This window comes from Gekko japonicus, unplaced genomic scaffold (assembly GCF_001447785.1).
Source record: "Gekko japonicus isolate JY-2015 unplaced genomic scaffold, Gekko_japonicus_V1.1 scaffold408, whole genome shotgun sequence".
Lineage (NCBI taxonomy): Eukaryota > Metazoa > Chordata > Lepidosauria > Squamata > Gekkonidae > Gekko > Gekko japonicus.
This window is the reverse complement of record NW_015163618.1, coordinates 1,015,352-1,032,362: the sequence shown is the minus strand read 5'-3', so window position 1 is coordinate 1,032,362 and position 17,011 is coordinate 1,015,352. Positions and strand designations below refer to the sequence as shown.

General features: G+C 41.2%; 1 protein-coding gene across 1 annotated transcript in view; it reads left to right on the top strand.

Annotated features, from left to right (window-relative positions):
- Positions 1-4,245: 4,245 nt before the first annotated feature.
- The window catches only part of ISY1 (ISY1 splicing factor homolog), a 23,197-nt gene continuing 10,431 nt past the window's right edge, over positions 4,246-17,011 (top strand). The window contains exons 1-7 of the mRNA XM_015407435.1: positions 4,246-4,312; positions 7,294-7,316; positions 8,641-8,692; positions 14,357-14,422; positions 14,941-14,983; positions 16,118-16,230; positions 16,506-16,623. Coding sequence (XP_015262921.1) covers positions 4,310-4,312; positions 7,294-7,316; positions 8,641-8,692; positions 14,357-14,422; positions 14,941-14,983; positions 16,118-16,230; positions 16,506-16,623 — 418 coding nt within the window. The 5' untranslated portion in view covers positions 4,246-4,309. The remainder of the gene's footprint in view (positions 4,313-7,293; positions 7,317-8,640; positions 8,693-14,356; positions 14,423-14,940; positions 14,984-16,117; positions 16,231-16,505; positions 16,624-17,011) is intronic.

Sequence of the window (17,011 nt, the reverse complement as noted above, 5' to 3'; positions counted from 1 at the left end):
CTCCCTTTCTCACAATACAAGAACTCGTGGGCTCTCCATGAAATTGCTGAGCGGTCGGATTAGAATGGATAAAAGGAAGTACTTCTTTACCCAAAGAGTGATTAACACTTGGAATTCACTGCCACAGGAAGTGGTGGCAGCTACTTTCAAGAGGGAATTAGATAAGCATATGGAGCAGAGGTCCATCAGTGGCTATTAGCCACAAGGTATAGATAGGGACTCTGGGGCAAGTGATGCTCTGTCATCTTGGTGCTTGGGGGGGGGGTCAACAGTGGGATGGCTTCTAATGTCCTGGCCCCACTGGTGGACCTCCTGATGGCACTGGTATTTCTGGCCACTGTGTGATACAGAGTGTTGGACTGGATGGGCCTTTGGCCTGATCCAACATTGGCATCTCTTATGTTCTTATGTTCTAAGAAGTGAAGATTTCCGAGCTAGCCGTCACACTAATAGCCACAGAGTGGCTCTCCATTGCTGCCTCCTGGAAAAATCCTGATCCCCCATCCATTTCTCAATGGCATAATAAGTGTTGGGCTCACTATGTCATGGACAAAGTTGCAGATACTTATGATGCACACACAAAAGGAAACATAGGGTCCCACTCTAGATTCGTTCGCAAGTGGTTCCCGCTGTTAGCATATTTTGCAGAACACGACATATTGCCAACAAATCCCAGCTATACAGAATGAGGATATATTTTTAGGTCTGAGTAATCTTCTCTCCTCTTCTTTTCAATTTGGTGATGCCATAAATTAATGATATGATGATTCTGATAAGGATTTTCGATTGTACTAGTTGTACTCACTATCAATGTTTTAGTTGCATACACTATTGTAATTGTATCTGAACGCATGGCAATATTTGATTAATAGGTTTAACTATGGATTGGTATATATGTAAGCTGAAATTCTGTCTTTCAATAAACATAAAATTAAAAAAGGAAGTACCTTTCTTGCTAAAGTTACTGAATAAACTATTGAAAATAGTAGGAGTATACTATAAATCTCTTGAAAAAAGCAGATAGCGCAAGAAGAGTTTCTTGTATATCATGATATTTAATTGGAATGCTGCTGAAATTGAAAGGCGCTAAAACTAGTTGTTTCATGGTATAAAGCTGTCAGGTCAGTATTGTTGTGCTGCCAGTGGCTTTCCTAGGCTTTTCACATTACTAGTTTACACATTTCACGTACTACTGATTAAAAAAACACCTGAAGGTGAGGATTGAATCTGGGACCTTCTGCATGAAGTTGTATGATTTCAAGATTACTTGAGGCAATTTTTCTGTTGATTGCTCCCTTCATACCATCCCTGTGAGTAGGAATACTACATTTTATACAACAAAGGGAAGTGCACATGCAGGGACTCTTGACCCCAGCCAAAAATCCAAATCAGAAATGAACCAGACTATCATGCTATACTGTGTGCACTTAAGAGCACTGAGCATACAGTGTACCTAACTCGATAGAAATGGCCCAGTGTCACAGCATGGAGGTAAAAACACCTGCTAAACGACACCTCGCACACTATTTCTCCAGGCAGTTGGCAACCGTAGCTCATAACTTGATAATGCTTAATGTGGGGACCAGGAAGCATATTTCCATGTTATTAATAGATCTAATTTTTAGCATGGTATCTTCTGTGCATACTTTAACCCAGAGACTGGAGCCATGAACAGATAATACAGATCATTCTACAAACTGGAGAAAAGCCCCAAGTTTGCAGAAAAATTGGAAGTAATAATAAAAGCAGTGTCTGATATCTTAGTTGTTGTGAGGGTTGTTAGGCAGCCAGAACAATATCGCCAGCCTTCAAATGCTGGTTTCTGTCATTAAAAGGGAGAGGAGAGGGCCTTTTCTATTTTGGTCCCCTAGTTGCCCAGTGCTCTTCTCCCTCCTGTCCTGGAGGGAGGACTCATCAGGGCCAGGACTGGCCACCAGGGCAACTTGCTGCCATGTAATTTGCAGAACTCATCAGGTGTAGCCATTGCTACAACTTGATGTGACACAACTTGTCTGGTCCTAGCAGTAGCAGTCTCTGCAACCGGGCTGGGCCAGATAGGGCTACCACATAAATCACTTAAGTGATTTTTTTTAGTGCATGGCTAGACTTTTCCTAAGGAGAGAAGAGGAAAAGCTAATATCCAGTGTGATGTGGACAGAGTGTCAGACTAGGATTGGGGAGACCCAAGTTCAGATCTTGTCTCTGCCATAGAACCTTGCTGGGTGATGTTGGGCGAGTCTTGGCCTTATCTACCTCACAAAGTTGTAAGGATAAAATCGAGGCATGCAGAATTGTGTAACCTGTTTTGGGTCCGGAGAAAGGTGGGATATAAATGGAGTAAATGGATAATAAACCTGAAGGTGGGAGGGGCCCAAATAAAAGTTGGTTGGTGAGTGGGAAAAAGGAAGAAGTGGGAAGGAGCTTGAAGGGGGAATAAAGTAACCTCTGCAAATCCTTGTGGGTTCCTTTCTTGTTTTGCTTTATTTTAACAATTATTTCATTTTAGTTGTTGGTTAAACCTGCTGTTCCAGGATAAATACAAAAGAACTTGGTGAATTTTCACATATTTAGGAACCTAACTTTACGTGGATGAACGTTTGAACTAAATCTTTTAAAAAGTTAACTGCATTGTTTCACAATAACTAATGTGTGTTTGCAGTTATCAGACATTTTGAACATTATATCTTCTAATAAAATTAATGCTTTAAAAATACTTAAGCATTATTCAATTGAACACTTTTAAAAATTGGCCAGTCCAAAATCTCACAAAATATGCCTAAAATCATGCTGTTAAAATGCTCAATTAAAAACATTTTGGATGTGTTCAAATATATTTAACTAGTTTAGACTGATGCTTCTAGAAGATAGCATAAAATTTGGAGTTCCCTCAGATCGAACAAAGAACAAAGTGTTTATTCACTTAGTACAAAACAGAAATTGTCTTTGAAACTGAAAAACAGTACCAGTTAGGTCCTGCATGGAAAAAAAAATAGTTTGATTTGAATTTCTTGGTTTTGAAGGCAGTCCACACCTGCTTCTTTAGAATCAGGGTGATAATTCAATAAGGTTTATGCCCAAGTGTATACTTAGATAGATTTGCAACCCCCTTTACTTCAAAAGTTTGGAAGCCATCTTGATTGCTATTTTTTGACGATCCCTGAATTTTGTACTTTTTCTCTGCCCATTTTTCTCCTTCCTGGATTGCAACCTTTCTGGCTTCTATGCTCCGCTAGTGCTTAATTCATGGTAACAGTGGTGATTTTTATCACCTCCAGATCCAGATATTTATTTATTTATGTACTTCATTCATAGTCCACCTTTCTTGCTAAATGTAGGATTTAGGATCAGAGAGACCCAGGTTTTAATCCCCATTCTGACACAGACAGTCGTGGCCACTCAGCCTCCCCTACCTCACTGGGTTGATGTAAGGATAAAATGGAGGAGGGAAGAATTATGTACACTGCTTTCACTCTTCATTAGGGAGAAAGGCACAGTGAATAAATGAAGTAAACAAATGATTAAAAAAACACTAGCCTAATTTTTGTTGTTGCCATTGTTAAAACAGTTCTCAAGGACAAGTTGGAGACCATGGCCTGTTGGATCGGGAGTTTCTGGACTCTCCAGCTTTATCAATAACTGCTGGTTCAGAAAGAAATATACAGTAGCTCGTGATCAGATGTACTTGTTCACAAGCAAACCTCCCTCCTCTTCTCGGCAGTCTCGAGTTGTTTTTAGTAAACGAAAGAAACATCAGCCCAATACAGAATGCAAATTGCTCAAAAGCCTCAATCTCTGACTGGTGTTTGCTCATGCGTACTTCGTCTTCACCTGGACCTGGGAATCCCATTCACGGAACCATAGAATTAGGAACCCTAGGAGAGAGTTTCTGCCTTCAGTCAAAAGAGATACGACGGGACAGAAACGTTTTACATGCATACCGCTAGCAGACATCAGACAATGTAAATAAAACTGGGGGATAGATACTTCTTTACAATAATCATGTCCCACGGCTAAAATATTACTTTTCTCTCTGAGTTGCTGTATTAATTTCGGTTAGCCTTCGGAGAAAAGCGCTTGTAAACAATTCACTCATAATAATTCACTTTTGGCCAGCACATGAAACAGTACAGCGATCGCAATTGAGAACCGGAACTTATTGGCGAAACTAAGGCGGTAGCTTCCGGCCGTTCTGTTCCGGGGCGTCTTACACGCATGCGTCTTTTCATTACTGTTGGTTCACTTTCACGGAAGCGCTTTCGGGTCGGCATCTGCAGGCGGAGGAGCGGCGTGTTTCGAGGAGACTGTCACCATGGTGAGCGAATGGAAGACTAAGCTTCGCGCGATCCCTTGTTTTCATGGCTTCTTCGTGCCCTTACCCATGCACCAAGCCACCTATGTCTCTAGGAGCCTCTTACCCATCTGGGGCATCCATACATTCATGCGCTCGAGAGAAGGAGCCGCGTGCATTTCGACCGCTGCTGCTGTTTTGATGCTCGCTAGATGGCTTTGAGCGGAGTCATTCGCGCACAGTTTCTTATGATAGATGCTTGCAACCAGTGTTCCCTCTAAGCTGAGTTAGTGTGAGCTAGCTCACAGTTTTTTTGTTTAGCTGGAGTTTAGCCTCCAGCTCACAGATTTTTTCTTAGCTCAGGAAGGATGGCTCCAGAGCAAACTAATTTATGCAGTAGCCACATTGCTTGCTCACAACTTTAATGCCAGAAGCTCACAAAGTAGAATTTTTGCTCACAAGACTCCACAGCTTAGAGGGAACATTGCTTGCAACACCCCCCCCCCCATATAATTCATGTACCTTTTAAGTGCTACAAGACTGGGAGAAAGTCAAACAGGCGCGACTTTCTCAAGCTGGAAAAAGGAACCTGTTGAATTTCTGGCCGCTCTGTAACTTGTTAGAAAAACCAAAGAACAAAAATAACTGTTTACAGAAATGTCAAAAAATATTTGTAGAATACTTTTTATAAAGTGTCACAAAGAACGTATGATTACAACAATATTATGACAATTACTTTCTACAAATAATGTAAACCACTCAGTTCATGAAAACAGTCCAAAAAAATCCAAAACAAATAGAGGTGCTTCAGATAAAGACCATTAGAACGTAGACACTTTTACAACCCAATGTCTTCAGGGATCAGTTCACATCATACTTGTGTCGTAAGGTGTTGGTTCAAGGCTTGCTTCATGCGTTTTCCGGCTTCCTAATCGCATATCGCTCAAGGCTTTTTCAAAATCCAAGTCAAGAGTCTCCCAATTTACTTTAGAATAATGCTTTCAACGGGGACCTCCATCTCCCATGTCAACAAAAAAGATAAGAACATAAGAGACGCCAATGTTGGATCAGGCCAAAGGCCCATCCAGTCCAACACTCTGTATCACACAGTGGCCAGAAATACCAGTGCCATCCGGAGGTCCACCAGTGGGGCCAGGACATTAGAAGCCCTCCCACTGTTGACCCCCCCCAAGCACCAAGATGACAGAGCATCACTTGCCCCAGAGTCCCTATCTATACCTTGTGGCTAATAGCCACTGATGGACCTCTGCTCCATATGCTTATCTAATTCCCTTTTGAAGCCGTCCATGCTTGTAGCCGCCACCACTTCCTGTGGCAGTGAATTCCATGTGTTAATCACTCTTTGGGTGAAGAAGTACTTCCTTTTATCTGTTCTAACCCGACCGCTCAGCAATTTCATGGAGTGCCCACGGGTTCTTGTATTGTGAGAAAGGGAGAAAAGTACCTCTTTCTCTACCTGCTCTTTCCCATGCATAATCTTATAAACCTCAATCATGTCACCCCTCAGTCGTCGTTTCTCCAAGCTAAAGAGCCCTAAGCGCTTTAACCTTTCTTCATAGGGAAAGTGTTCCAACCCTTTTATCATTCGAGTTGCCCTTTTCTGCACTTTTCCCAAAGCTATAATATCCTTTTTAAGGTGTGGTGACCAGAACTGCACACAGTATTCCAAATGAGGTCGCACCATTGATTTATATAGGGGCATTATGATATTGGCTTATCTGTTTTCAATACCCTTCCTAATAATCCCCAGCATAGCATTGGCCTTCTTTATTGCAGTCACACACTGTCTCGACATTTTCAGTGAGTTATCTACTACAACTCCAAGATCTCTCTCTTGATCAGTCCCTGCCAGTTCAGACCCCATCAATGTGTATTTATATTTAGGATTTTTGGTTCCAGTGTGCATCACCTTGCACTTGGCCACATTGAACCCCATTTGCCATGTTGACGCCCACTTGCCCATCCTTGACAGATCCCTTTGGAGTGCCTCACAATCCTCACTGGTTTTCACCAGTGAAGCGTAGACATGGGAGATATTCTACAAATATTTTTAACATTTCTGTACGCAGTGATTTTATTTTATTTTTTGCTGTACTGTGTATTATCCCTGTTTGGTTTTTTGATTTCTGTAACTTGTTAGAGGCACAGAAGCTTCGCTTCTAATCATGTTATGTACAGGAGATTTACAATCAAAGCACTGAAGTGCTTTTAGTTTTTTCGACTCAAGCACATTGGAAACAATTTTATTAAAGAAACCCTTTTTATAATATGTTTTGAGTGTAAGAATTCAGGATAATATCTTAATGGTAACCTCAACATTTTTGGATTATGCAATAATGAATTATTAATTTGTACAGGCACTGGTTCTGATACAACTTTTCCAAGAGAGAGATGTGCTCCAAACGAATTATCAAATTAGAGATTTTAATTGAGAATTTGGTTTTACAGAAAGTTGGTCAGGAAGAAAGAAAGAAACTTACACAATGTTTCTTGAAACTGGTCAAAGAAAATAAGATGTATGAAACGGGGGGGGGGGGACCCTGGAAAATCATGTAGAAGGCTACCTGATAGTAACTGTCAAGTTATTTGTTCAAAAACAATTGGGTGTCCTTCTAAAAGACACATGAGTTACTGTCACTGGGTTGCTGGTAGGATTGTCTTGCTTGTTTTGTATATGACACATATTATGAATGTTAGAGTGTCATAAAATCTAATCTCCCTGTTCATATATTTGGAGCCCATTACTTTTTAAACAGTTAAAATTTTCATTCATAGTTAGGTATGCAGCATTTGCTTTAGAGAGCAAATGGTCTTTGAGAGCAAAAAATTGGGTTGTTGGGAAACGACTGACCGCATTATCATGTTGATTTTAGTGGTTTCTGTAGTTATCCCTGGATAATATCCTCCAAACTTAATGTTTCTGGGATCACTTCTGCCCCCCTCTTTTAAAAAAAGATTTAATTGTATTTCCTTTCCTTGTTTAGGCTCGAAATGCAGAAAAGGCCATGTAAGTATTTATTTAATTAATTAATTAATTTCTACCCCGCCCTGCCTGTTGAAGCAGGCTCAGGGTGTCATATGTAGGATAATTACTGTTTGAATTTGAGGTCATTGGCACTGAGAAGCTTGAACATATTTTCTGATAGTGGTTCTCTTTGTCAATTAAGTTGTGCCTTTACAGCTTTCATATATTAATTTTGGCATTCTCTGACTGTACCTTCATTTTATACATAGTGGCATATACCCTACATTAAGCTGAAGGAAACTTTTCCAGGCTAAGGAGCCTTCCTCCAACTTAAATGGTCTCTGTTTTGGAGGAAGAACCATTGTGTTGAAAGCAGGCTTCAAAATCTGCTCAACAGAGTTGCAGGCAGGGCTGTAGCCAGTATTGGGCGCGATGCCCTCTCCCCCAATCTGCAATGCCCCCCAACAACCCTGGAAGGTAGGTTACCTGTCGTTTGCAGAGCTGCCTTCTCCTGAGCCAGGGACCTTCCATCTGAGAGCCGAGCCAAGCCGGAGGGGCTAGGACAGGGATTTGATACCAGCGGGACAGGGTGGGTGGCGGACCAATTCTGGTCCCATGGCCAGGTGTTTACACCTCTGTCTGGCTGGCGTGTTCAGTGCACATGCCCGACGCCTGCTGCGCAGAAGCAGCCGCAGCCAACCCACGCAGGTAAAGGGAGAGTGACCGGAGGGTGGGGTGGGCCCTCAGGGGTTCCTGCAGGCAGCGGGTCACTTTGGCTCTCTGTCAGGGAGGCACCGGGGCATAGGCTGCCTGTGCAGCCACTGAGCCCATCCCCACTGGACCTCGCTGGAGGAAGGAGTGGCGGGCCCACAGGAGGCTCCTCCGTGTGTGCTTGGCAGCAGCAGGGCCAGAGAGGAGCCCACTCCTACTGGAGCTCACAGGGGGAAGGCAGAAGGAGGCTTCTCCATGTGCTCTCGAGGCAGAGGAGCCATCCTGTGGTTCATCAGCTGGCGCTGGCTATTCCTCCCTCCCCATCTCCTTTAATATAATTCAATTTAATTAGCACCCCTTGTGCCCCCTCCTGAAAAAATTCCTGGCTGTGGCCCTGGTTGCAGGAAGCCTTAGGCTAGAAAAAAATCTTCAAAATATGCTCATTGAAATGGTGGGATACATGCCAGTGTTCCAATACTAAGCTGCACAATAGGTAATAATTGTGAGACACTTAACTGCTTTGAGTATTCTGGTTGTAGAGCTCTCTTAATGCTGAAATATACATTATTGCATGTATACATGAACTTCTTAATTGAGACCTGGTAGGTTGATTGGATGGACAGATGGATGCTAAATGCAACTTTCTTCCTTTTAGGACAGCCTTAGCGAGATTTCGCCAAGCTCAGCTGGAGGAAGGAAAAGTTAAGGTAAGCTGGAAAGCAAAACGTACTTCAACCACATTCGGTTAGGGTCAGCAACTTTTCATGTAAGGAGCACAGATCTTTGCTGTGTTCCTCTTCTCCAACAGCACCTTCTGACCCCAGGAAAATTGACTGCAGCAGTTATGGGGTCCATGTGGACTAATAGACCTGCTGAGTCAGGAGGCCGCATTGATAGGGCAAAACCACCCTCTCCTTCCGCTTCTGGACGTACAGCTCTACTGATGGAAGGGGTAGAAGGCACAGTTTGGCCCCCCGTTCTCTGCTCAGTGCAGTACCCCGGTGAGTTTTGCAGCACCAGGATATCAGCATCAGGAGGGACAGTTGGAAGGGGAATGCAATAAAGATCCACATGCATCTGCTGATGAACTGCAGGATCCAACCCATTCTTTGAAGTTGAAATGCTTTAGGAATTTACTGGTCGAAATGCCTCGTAGACTGTTCTTGCGATACACAGCTGCTAGCAATGCTCCCTCTAAGCTGTGGAGTCTTGTGAGCAAAAATTCCACTTTGTGAGCTACTGGCATTAAAGTTGTGAGTGAGCGATTTGGCTACTGCATAAATTAGTTTGCTCTGGAGCCATCCTTCCTGAACTAAGACAAAAAAATGTGTGAGCCTGAGGCTAAAAAACTGTGAGCTAACTCACACTAACTCAGCTTAGAGGGAACACTGGTTGCCAACCTTCTAATAATAATATATTATCATCTTGGGAGTTATATATTGCAATTTGTGTTTTCTCTTGTGTTTCATATGAACTGGAAAGAAGTGGAATGGAAGCAGTCTTGTATAACAAGGAAGGCATTAATCAGATGGGCTGGGACTTGTGAAAAAGGCATTGGTAAATTGATTATAGAATTCTTTTTTTTTTTAATCTGAGCAATTAATATTTAAGTCTAAAATTTATTTTATTAATTCATTTTATAGACTGCTTTCCCCTACATGTAGGGCACAGGGCGATGAACAACATTTCAGTAGATTACAGTCAAATCAAGATACAGTTAAAATTCCAAAAAATTTCAATAGCTATTACAAGATGGCACTTAAAACCAATTCCTATCCTTACCTCATAAATAAGGGCAAAAGGAGGAGAAGAACAGGGAGAGGCCAGGCATGGTGGAAACCATGGCTGTTCTCAACCATAGGCCTGGCAGAACATCTCTGTCTTACAGGCCCTGCAGAATTGTGCCTAGTCCTAAAGGGCATGGATGTAATTTGGCAGAGAGTTCCTCCAGGCAGGCATCAGGGCCGAAAGGCCCTGGCTCTGCTTGAGAACAGCTTTTGGGCCAGGGATCACCAGAAGGTTCTTCTCTCCAGAGTGTAATGCTCTTCTGGTGGTATATCAGGAGAGGCAGTCCCATAGATATGTTGGTTATATAATGTTTGGGTACAGTTATTTGCCTTACATTGCAAGCCTTGTTTCTGTCATGTGCCTCCAACCCAGGAAGATAAGTGACTCTGTATGTAGATCCCATGGTGTAGCACAGAAATTATTTACCATATGTTGTTGGTTAAACATGGGACTAGCGAAGGTGACAGTCATCTACACTAGAAACTTCTGAGGAGGAAGATTGCATGGAGTGCCTTCAAATAGTTTTTAGAGCTTAAGAAGAATTCGTCGGGTGTCTGCACAGTGCGGCGCTGCGAGCGGGCGTGCCTCGGAGCGCTCTGAGGACACTCGCTTCCACTTCATTCTTTTGGTGACCCCCCGATGTTCGGGTGGGTTCCGCTTCGCTTCCTGGAGGGAGGTGGAGTGGCAGCGGGCTCAGCTTGTCACCCCCGCTGATGGCAATCACGGTGACTTCGATGCTACGCCCTGAAGCAGGAACGAAGACTGGAGGAGGCATGGTCTCCATGTTTCCGCAGCAGCGACCAGCCGTTTTTATTTTAATTTTCGCTTATGGTAAGCAACACATCATTTTCAAGAATCTTCCCTGCTCGTATCTTCATACAGCATTACATTGTTGAGTTAATACCCCCCTTTAATTATCCCCAAAACTGTCCTGAAAGCAGCTATTTGAAGGACTGGGGGGAATGAATATTTTGGAGAAGTGGGGGTAAGAAAGAAAGTATCTGTGAGCCAAGAGTAAAATGTACAAAACAACCTGATTTGTTGAATAAGCAGTAACAACAGTGGTGAAACCCCAGAGAATAATATTTAAAAGCATAGTGGTTTGTTTGTGCTGGAGAGACAAAATGGCGACAATAGAAGAAAAGGAAGAGCTTGACCTGAACATGCAAGTAGGAAAACTTACTTATGAGCAATTTAAAAGATTCTTAACGGATACAATTAAAGAAGCAGTGACAACAGCTTGTAAAAATTTGTTTAAATAGCCTCAGGACTTGCAAGTAGATTTGGAAAACATGGATAAGGAGGATCCGAATCAATATTTTCAAGCGCCAGATGAACAACAGGACTACGGCCAGGAGAGGGAGCTACCAGATAAGGAATCTTTAATTATACAGAATTTCGACCAGGAGATGGAGATTTATAGAGGACATCATGTAAAAGAACAGGATTTGAACTAAAAACAGAAGTGAAAAAAAGGACTTTCTTTAACATTTTTAGTGAAAAAGAACAATAGTGGTGAAAGACAAGAAGTCAAGGGATTCTGGAAAGAACTCTAAAAAGCATAAAAGATGGACATCTTGCCTATGGAAACAGGAAAGGAAAAGTTGGGATCTGAGGAGTCATGAATACAAAGACAGTAGACATATAGAAGAGATCCAGAAGAAGAAAGTGGCAACAGAAAGATGGAAAAAAACCGTGAGACAAGAACTTTAAGTGTGTATATGATATTTTTCTTTGCTTACTAATAAAGGTTTTTGTTAAGAAGGAAATGGTCACGGATGAGAATTCTTATATTGCTTGTTGTCTTAAGTAGCACTTTGAAAGAAGATATTTGTGATTATAATGTTGTTGTCTGTTTTATTTTTGTTTTTGGTATTTTGCCCTATTATGTGTGGAGCTAGTAGTGATTGGTAATAATGAATTAGTAAGGGGGTAATTGGGTTACAGCAAAAATTTCTTTTTCTTTTTGGTAGATAAGGGTTTTATAAAAAGAGAGTGATTTATATTGAGCTTGGCTTAACTGAAATTTTATATCTTTTGTGTTTGTTTTTTTGGTTTGTCTATTTATACTTTTGTTTTGGCTTTATTATGATTGGGCTTGATTCTCATGGGGATATTGTTAATTATGAAATAGTAAAGGTACAAGTGGGCTAATTAGGGTTGAAAATTGATTTAAATTTGGGTATTTTGATTAAATTGTATTTTGGATATATTTATAGCTTATAGACTTAGATATTGCTTAAATTGTTAAAGAAATCTTACTGGTTTTGGCTTGAAAGTGATTCTAAGAGAAACGAAACTGAATATCTTATTCACAGCTCCATAGTAATGAAAACAATATAATACTTAAAGGAAATAATTACTATCTGTTTGAAATCTTTGAAAAATTGATTGATATAAGGGAGCCATATTGAAATGTATGAAATATGTGATCTGTAATATTATGGAGATATTAATATATTGGTGAGATGGTATGATTAATGTATTATTTCCTCTACGATGTTTTGATGTGTGCAAAAATATTGCTGATTACTCTTCATTTTTTTAAATCAATAAAACTATTTTTAAAAAAAGAATTTGTCACAGCCGACATGGTGATCCTCTAGTAGTACGAAAATGTTAAGCTTTTTCTACATGTCCATTTGTTTTGATCATGGGGTTCTGCTTCCTCAGTTATAAAAGGAAGCCAGAAGAAATCCTCTAACCTTTCACCTCCCCTGATGTTGGTCTTGCCAGAGAACCAGCCATTGAGCATTTTGTTCTCATTGCAATTATAAACTTGAGTTTCGCACATGACACCATTTTATGCCTCTAGCTGGCCATGTGATGCAGCTCTTACAAATCTGTGTTCTCTCTGGGTTGTTAAACAATAATGCTATGTATTTGCTTTACTTTTGTATAATACCTATCTGTTCACTTCATCTAATAGAGAACATTGTGGTAGTGTGCCTAATAAGTTGTAAATATAGACAGGGTATAGTCTTCGTGATACAGTTTCAGAAGGCAGCCGTCTTGGCCTCCAGCAGAAGAGCTAGATTAGATTCCAATAGCACCGTAGAGACTCAACAACATTTTCGGGGTATTAGTTTTTGAGAGCCAGAGCTGACAAAGCTGTCTCTTGAAAGCTTATAACTCCCAGATCTTTTTGGTTTCTAAAGTGCTCCTAGACGACTCCAGTCTAGCTCTTCTTCATACAGTATTTATTCTAATAGAATAATCTTTTTTTCCCATGGAGTATAACTTATTTTGAGGGGGGGAATTGCCTTCTTTCCAAGTAAATGTGGTACTCTGGGGACTCCCCGCATATGCACAGAAAAGGGTGAAAACCCCTTACAGAAGCCAAGAAATGTGCGAGCCAGAGGCTAAAAAGCTGTGAGCTAGCTCATACTAACTCAGCTTAGAGGGAACTCTGGTCACATCTGTAGGCAAGTACAAGAGTAATCCTAAGCAGGTGCACTGAGAGTCCTACTTCGGCCCAATCAGTGGGGTTTACTCCCAGGAAAGTGGTGTTAAGATTGCACTGTATGTCCCCTCGCCTTTAGGAAAGCAGTGATGGGATTACCATTTATGTCTGATCAAGGACAGCAATTTAAAATTTTGGTCCAGAAACTAAGGGCCACATTCTGGGGACCTACCATTCCCCAACAGGTAGTTTACAGTTAAAAAGCAACTGTATGGTGGCACTAGAGAGAAGGGGCTAGCTCTTCTCCAACCTCACCCCTTTTCCTTGTCAAAACCACTATTGTCATGACTCCACTATCCTGGCTACTATTAGCTCCAGTAGGAAAAAAAGATTGGGACACACAAACCCCTTTCCTGAACTAATAGCAGCCTGGGAGTGCGGGTAGCTTAGAGGAACCAGTGTTGTGGACTGAAGTTGAATTCCACTTTTACCCAGTGCTTTAAGTTAAACTGTATGCATCATGTGTACTTTGATCCTCATTCTTTTAGAGTGCATTATATTCATCTTTGAAGCTAAGGACATTTAGTGACTTCTGAAATTAAATTAGTTAAAAAAGAACTGTAATAAAATTGCCTTTCTTTTCAGCAGACTAAGAGCAAATACATTGAACCAGCAACAGCTTGTGTACTAGACACAGGGCTCCAGGACCGCTGGAAGTGCTATGAGGAAGTGTGGATCTCAAGAAAGGCATTTGCTGTGAGCCCCAGGAAGAAGGGAAATACTGTCAGGAGTCCAGATACCTGTTTATTACAGGATCTGCCCTGCAGCTAGTGCTCATTTAGCTGCTTGAAGAGACCAAAGATAGCCTTATGGTGCTTTCAAAAGATGCTCAGGTGTAGACTTTTCATTTTCCAAGTGAAGGGAATGAACTATTTTCAAGGCAGCCAAAGGGTATGTTAGACTATGTAGCCTGATTTTGTATTTGGTACACAGGTGGACTAGCTACAGGTCTAGGGATAGCATAAAATGCAGAGGAAACACAACCATTAATGGGGATGGTCCCTGAATAGCCTACTGTTATAGAGACCAGGAAAGTATACTTGACTGCTTTGGCTGTGTGTGCATGTTAAATGTTACAAAAGTTTGAAGAAAAAATGATGTATTTATTTTTTCCAAACAGGAACGAAGGCCTTTTCTTGCATCAGAATGTAATGAACTGCCTAAAGCTGAGAAATGGAGACGTCAGGTATTTATTGTCTATTATGGTGTGGCATGTCCTGGGTGGCTGTCTTACTGTCAGTGCTGTGCTTTCTGAGGACATTCAGAAGATTTATTATATTTTTGTAGCTTCTTCTAGTGGATCAAATTTGGCAATATAATTAAAGTATAAAAGACATAGCTTCTTGACCTGGACACTAAAACTCTTAAGCTCACCAAAGAAACAGGGAAATTAGGGGGATGGGGGCGGTCAGCAACACATGGAATCTCCCCTTCCTGTTAATAGCCCCTTTTCACCTGTTCCTCTCACCCAAAGAATTCTGCTCCGCGTATGAACTATGATATCCTGATTCATCTTATAATTCCACTGTCTGTTTCATCCCAGTCTATAAGCAATAAATAAGCTGTGGACTTTAGGCTGGATATGCAGTATTTTTGAAAGAAAACTAACTTGTTTCTGTAGGTGTCACATAACATTTTAAAAAAATAGTAGTTTGTGTCTAATTTGCCTGACAAAAAAACTAATTGCTGCGTATTATTTTTAAGATTATTGGTGAAATTTCCAAGAAAGTGGCACAAATTCAAAATGGTAAGTACTTGATAAAGGGCAACTTGTTTAATGCTCTCATGACTCCGGAAACTCTGGTTTTCATTAACATTGCTTAAGTCTGTAACTGCTTTTGACTTCTAATCTTAAAGGGCTGCCACAGCTGAAGTCTAGCCTCATGATGGTGAATTGATGAAGCTGCTGTTCCAGATCATCTGTAATTTGCAGTTGTGAAGACAGGATAATGAGATTTCTGAATTATTGCAAAACTAGTACTTGGCAAGTCTATCTCCAAGCAACCCTTTCTTTGAATCGTTATTAGCAAATCTTATTGATGCCACTCCGGGTTTAGTTTTTAGTGGGTTTGGTATATTCAGTTTCTTTGTGGACCATGTGAACATAAGAGACGCCAATGTTGGATCAGCCAAAAGGCCCATCCAGTCCAACACTCTGTGTCACACAGTGGCCAGAAATACCAGTGCCATCAGGAGGTCCACCAGTGGGGCCAGGACATTAGAAGCCCTCCCACTGTTGACCCCCCCCAAGCACCAAGAAGACAGAGCATCACTTGCCCCAGAGCCCCTAGCTATACCTTGTGGCTAATAGCCACTGATGGACCTCTGCTCCATATGCTTATCTAATTCCCTTTTGAAGCCGTCCATGCTTGTAGCCGCCACCACTTCCTGTGGCAGTGAATTCCATGTGTTAATCACTCTTTGGGTGAAGAAGTACTTCCTTTTATCCGTTCTAACCCGACCGCTCAGCAGTTTCATGGAGTGCCCACGAGTTCTTGTATTGTGAGAAAGGGAGAAAGGTACCTCTTTCTCTACATGCTCTTTCCCATGCATAATCTTATAAACCTCAATCATGTCACCCCTCAGTCGTCGTTTCTCCAAGCTAAAGAGCCCTAAGTGCTTTAACCTTTCCTCATAGGGAAAGTGTCCCAACCCTTTTATCATTCGAGTTGCCCTGCCATTAGAGGAAAAGTGAGTTCCAGTAAGGCATAACAAACGAGAAAAAATGAGACAGTCACAATGTAATTATTTATATTGATTTTTTCTTATTTATCAGTATCCTACAGTTCTTGCAGAAAATCAGAATAGGAAGAATGTCTCCTTGAAGTAGTCTATATGTATCAGTGACTGAAACAGCTCTACCTTTTCTCTTTAAAAATAGCTGGTTTGGGTGAATTCAGAATTCGTGACTTGAATGATGAAATTAACAAACTTCTGAGAGAAAAGGGACACTGGGAAGTCCGAATAAAAGAGTTGGGAGGACCTGATTATGCAGTAAGTATGAAACAAGAGTATTTATTTATAGAAACGTTCAGTCAGTAGAGATTTAGCAATCTTTAATTCTAGCCAAGGGAGGCCTGATTGTTACAGCCACACAAATGTGAGAAACTCCACATGCCAACCAGTTGACATAAAATTGTTGTCCAGATAATTTGGAAAGATTAACCACAGTAGCGGTTCAAATCTGAACAAACTGGAATTTTTCCTATATTGTCAGGTTCTGTGCCAGGGGGAAATGTTAATCACTGGTGTTCTTTTTTAAATTAAAGAGAATTGGGCCAAAAATGCTGGATCACGAAGGAAAAGAAGTTCCAGGAAACAGGGGCTACAAATATTTTGGAGCTGCTAAAGACCTACCTGGTGTTAGGGAGCTTTTTGAAAAAGAACGTAAGTATTTTTTGTTGCACATGTAGATCTTTATAGATTAATACCATGAATATAGCAATTCACTGGTCTGAAGCTGTGGAATTTTCAAGTAGAATGCTGTAGGAATTGTTTTGTATACTTCCTATTCTGTTAATGGAAAATATGCAGCTGCAAAATTTTATTATGCAACTGATAGCCTTTCTCAATTTTTATGTATCTTTTTTTGTTGTTCAGTCGCACAGTCGAATCCGACTCTTTGCGACCCCATGGACCAGATCACGCCAGGCCTTCCGGTCTTCCGCTGTCCTCTGAAGTTTGCTCAATTTTATGTTCGTTGCATCTATGACACTGTCTAACCATCTCATCCTTTGCCGTCCCCATCTTTTTTGACCTTCAGTCTTTCCCAGCA